The sequence below is a fragment of the Octopus bimaculoides genome, chromosome 5, assembly GCF_001194135.2.
Source record: "Octopus bimaculoides isolate UCB-OBI-ISO-001 chromosome 5, ASM119413v2, whole genome shotgun sequence".
Lineage (NCBI taxonomy): Eukaryota > Metazoa > Mollusca > Cephalopoda > Octopoda > Octopodidae > Octopus > Octopus bimaculoides.
In genome coordinates, this window is record NC_068985.1 from 118,450,028 (window position 1) to 118,452,958 (window position 2,931).

A 2,931-nucleotide genomic window follows, 5' to 3' on the forward strand; every position below is an offset into this window, starting at 1 on the left:
CGTATGATATGGCTTATAACTAGTAATAGAAAAATGTTTGTCTTAGTATACTACTGTGTTGTCTTGTTTCAAAGCTTTACTGTACTGTAGAATATATCTATAAAATTTTATCCAACATAATGTAGTTGACAGATGTAAACAACATATTTTTATATAGCAAAATGAACTGTTCCAACTAAATTTGAAAAAGAATGACAATGATAATAAAAAATATTTATAAAATAAATTCAAATACTTTTCTACAATATTGCCTGTTTTCATTTTATATCACATTTGATGAATAATAGCATTGCTAGTTTAATGTTTCCAAAGGGCTTCAATGCATTTATGATAGTGTCAAGGGACTGTCTGTGCAATTTGGGCAGAACAAATTTTTATTCTAAAGCATTGGTTTTTCTTTGCCAGAATTTATATATTTTCTTCACACACATGTGCACGCACACACACACACAGTGTATTGTAAGTGGTTTATGCCTAAAAATTTCCACTTACAATACACTGGTCAGCTGAAGGTTATGGTAGAAAATACTTGCCAAGTGTTGTGCAGTGTGATTGAAACTGGAACCACATTAGTAGTTTAGTGAAAGATGAACTAAGTGCAAAATAAATACCCTGTTTAATTCATACACTATCCATAAGAACCATTGGATTGGTTCTCAACTTTGGTTTCTTGGTGTTTTACCTTTTAAAGGTAAATTTTCCAGAAAACCTAGCTGATGTAGGAATAATGTTATACCCAGAAAAAAAAAACAAAACAAAAATATCTGGAGTGAATTTGATCTCAAACCAGTTTCTCTCTATCTAGTTTCATGATTGATGTATTTCAAGGGATCCAAATGTCAATATTAAAAAAAAAAAAGTACTGAAATATTCATATTTAATAAACTGAAAGCACACAAATAAATAAATACAAGAAAATTTCTGGGTGTCAAAGCTTGTCTTTTTTTTTTATTTTAATATAAATATAATGGTTAGTTCCTTTGAAGCATGATGATCTGAGCTGCAGAAAGATAAGTTTACAAAAAAGTTCAATGTAATCTCCGCAGCATTATTTAGCATGTAACTACTCTTTCAAAAAGGTGTGTTAGCTAACTTCAGGTAAGCATAAACATTTCGAATATTAAGATTTTTTTCTTTTTCCGCTTTTTCTGAACAAGATAATTACCACTTTCAATAAAGTGTGGTTTTGGTCATTCGTAATTAAACCCAGCGATTTTTTTCAATGTTTTCAGATGTCAGTGGTCAAAGGATAATACCAGTAATGGCACTAATTTGGTTTCACGAATCGTGAAACGTTGCCCTGATAAGAATACCATCGGTTTTCTCAGCAAGATCTTTGTTTTTAAAGTATCGCCTGGCATAATTAAAGGTATATTGTCCGGTAGATACACACAACAAGCAATATTCCAAGTTGCACTGTATAACAGCTGGATATACTTGTGGCTAATAGGTTTATGACGTCCTCCTTCAGCTGGAGTAAGAACATAAATTTGCGCTTCAAACATGTCATATTGTTTAAAAGTGTTAGGCTGAGCCAAAAACATACCTCGTAACACAGCTTCTTGGTGCATACCTCTTAGAAGTGCCCCTGCATTGTCACCGGCTGAACAAGATAAAACTGAATTTTTGAAAATTTGTTTATCAGATACAACAGATTTTAAAGAAGCACCGTGTCCCAGTATATCAACATTATTACCTTTTTTTATAATACCTTGCTGGACAGTTCCAACGGCAACAGTACCACGTCCTTTAATCGCTACAGCCGAATCTATGGGGAAAAGAAACGGTGCTTCTACATTTCGATCAGGAATAATTATATAGTTATCCATTGCTGCAATTAATTTTTGAATAGAGTTCTCAAATTGGGACACACCATTCAAAGCTTGAAGAGCCGATCCATCAAAGCCATACTCGTCTAACAATTCCTGAGTCTCTATTTCCACGAGTTCAGCTAATTCAGAATCAACCAAATCAATCTTATTGAGGAAAATAACAATTCTTTCAATTCCTATTTGTCTTGCTAAAAGGAGATGTTCGCGAGTTTGCGGCATAGTGCCATCTGTAGCAGCAACAACCAAAATAGCTCCATCCACTTGCGAGGCACCCGTAATCATATGCTTGATGTAATCGACATGGCCTAGACAGTCTATGTGAGTGTAGTGACGCCTTAATAGCAGACGACATTTCCGGAAAGCTTATCCACACATGCGCAGGGACTAGTTCCGGAAGGAATACAGGAAGAGTCTGATGCGCATGCGTAGTCATCGACATCCAAGCTTTGCGTGGATTTTCATTCTCTTTCTCGCTGGCCGACGAAGGGCCTGGACGTCGTAGCAGCCTCTCTCCAACATTCCAACTTTGGAGCTAGACAAATAACCATGCAACATCATTGACGGCGTCTCAGTAACCAAAGGGCGAAGTGCTGCGGAATTCTATTGTAATAAATATTGTTGTGTTGATAGTTCAGAATCTGCGTTCCGTTGTTTCTTCAAGAAAATTAATTACGGAAGCGGAGTACACCTAATGGTGTATAACCACTTCCCTACATGAGCATAATGTCGACATAAACTTTCATACTGAACGAGAGCTGTGTTGATAGTAATTCCATGCAATCTTTCCTGAGGTGAACGATCGATATCTTCGTAGCAAGTGTACTTCGTCAAACCCTCTTTGGAAAGTACTTTAGTAATAGCAGCAGTTAAAGTCGTCTTACCGTGGTCTATATGTCCAATCGTACCGACATTGCAGTGTTCTTTATTCAACGGTTTACTGGAGAATTTTCTGTGAAAAGGTTTCCAATTCGATTTCTTATTTGAGGAATGTCTTACTAATTTACATATTTTTAACAAACATTTCCTCGCGTAAAGACCGTAAAACACAGCCATGCTTGCTAAGGGTCACCCCTGAACTGACAGTGTCATCTGGTGGTTC

At 36.0% G+C, this 2,931-nt stretch overlaps 2 protein-coding genes across 2 annotated transcripts; both read right to left on the reverse strand.

Moving 5' to 3' along the window:
- Window positions 1-918: 918 nt before the first annotated feature.
- Window positions 919-2,192, reverse strand: LOC106883666 (elongation factor Tu, mitochondrial-like; the record flags this gene model as incomplete). The annotated part of the gene is made up of 1 exon (XM_052968106.1): window positions 919-2,192. A coding segment is annotated over one exon (957 nt), but the record flags the coding sequence as incomplete, so codon positions are not given.
- LOC106883667 (elongation factor Tu) lies at window positions 2,188-2,921 on the reverse strand. The gene has a single exon (XM_014934766.2). The coding sequence runs from the start codon at window positions 2,883-2,885 to the stop codon at window positions 2,502-2,504; it is 384 nt and encodes a 127-aa protein (XP_014790252.1). The 5' UTR covers window positions 2,886-2,921; the 3' UTR covers window positions 2,188-2,501.
- Window positions 2,922-2,931: the final 10 nt, after the last annotated feature.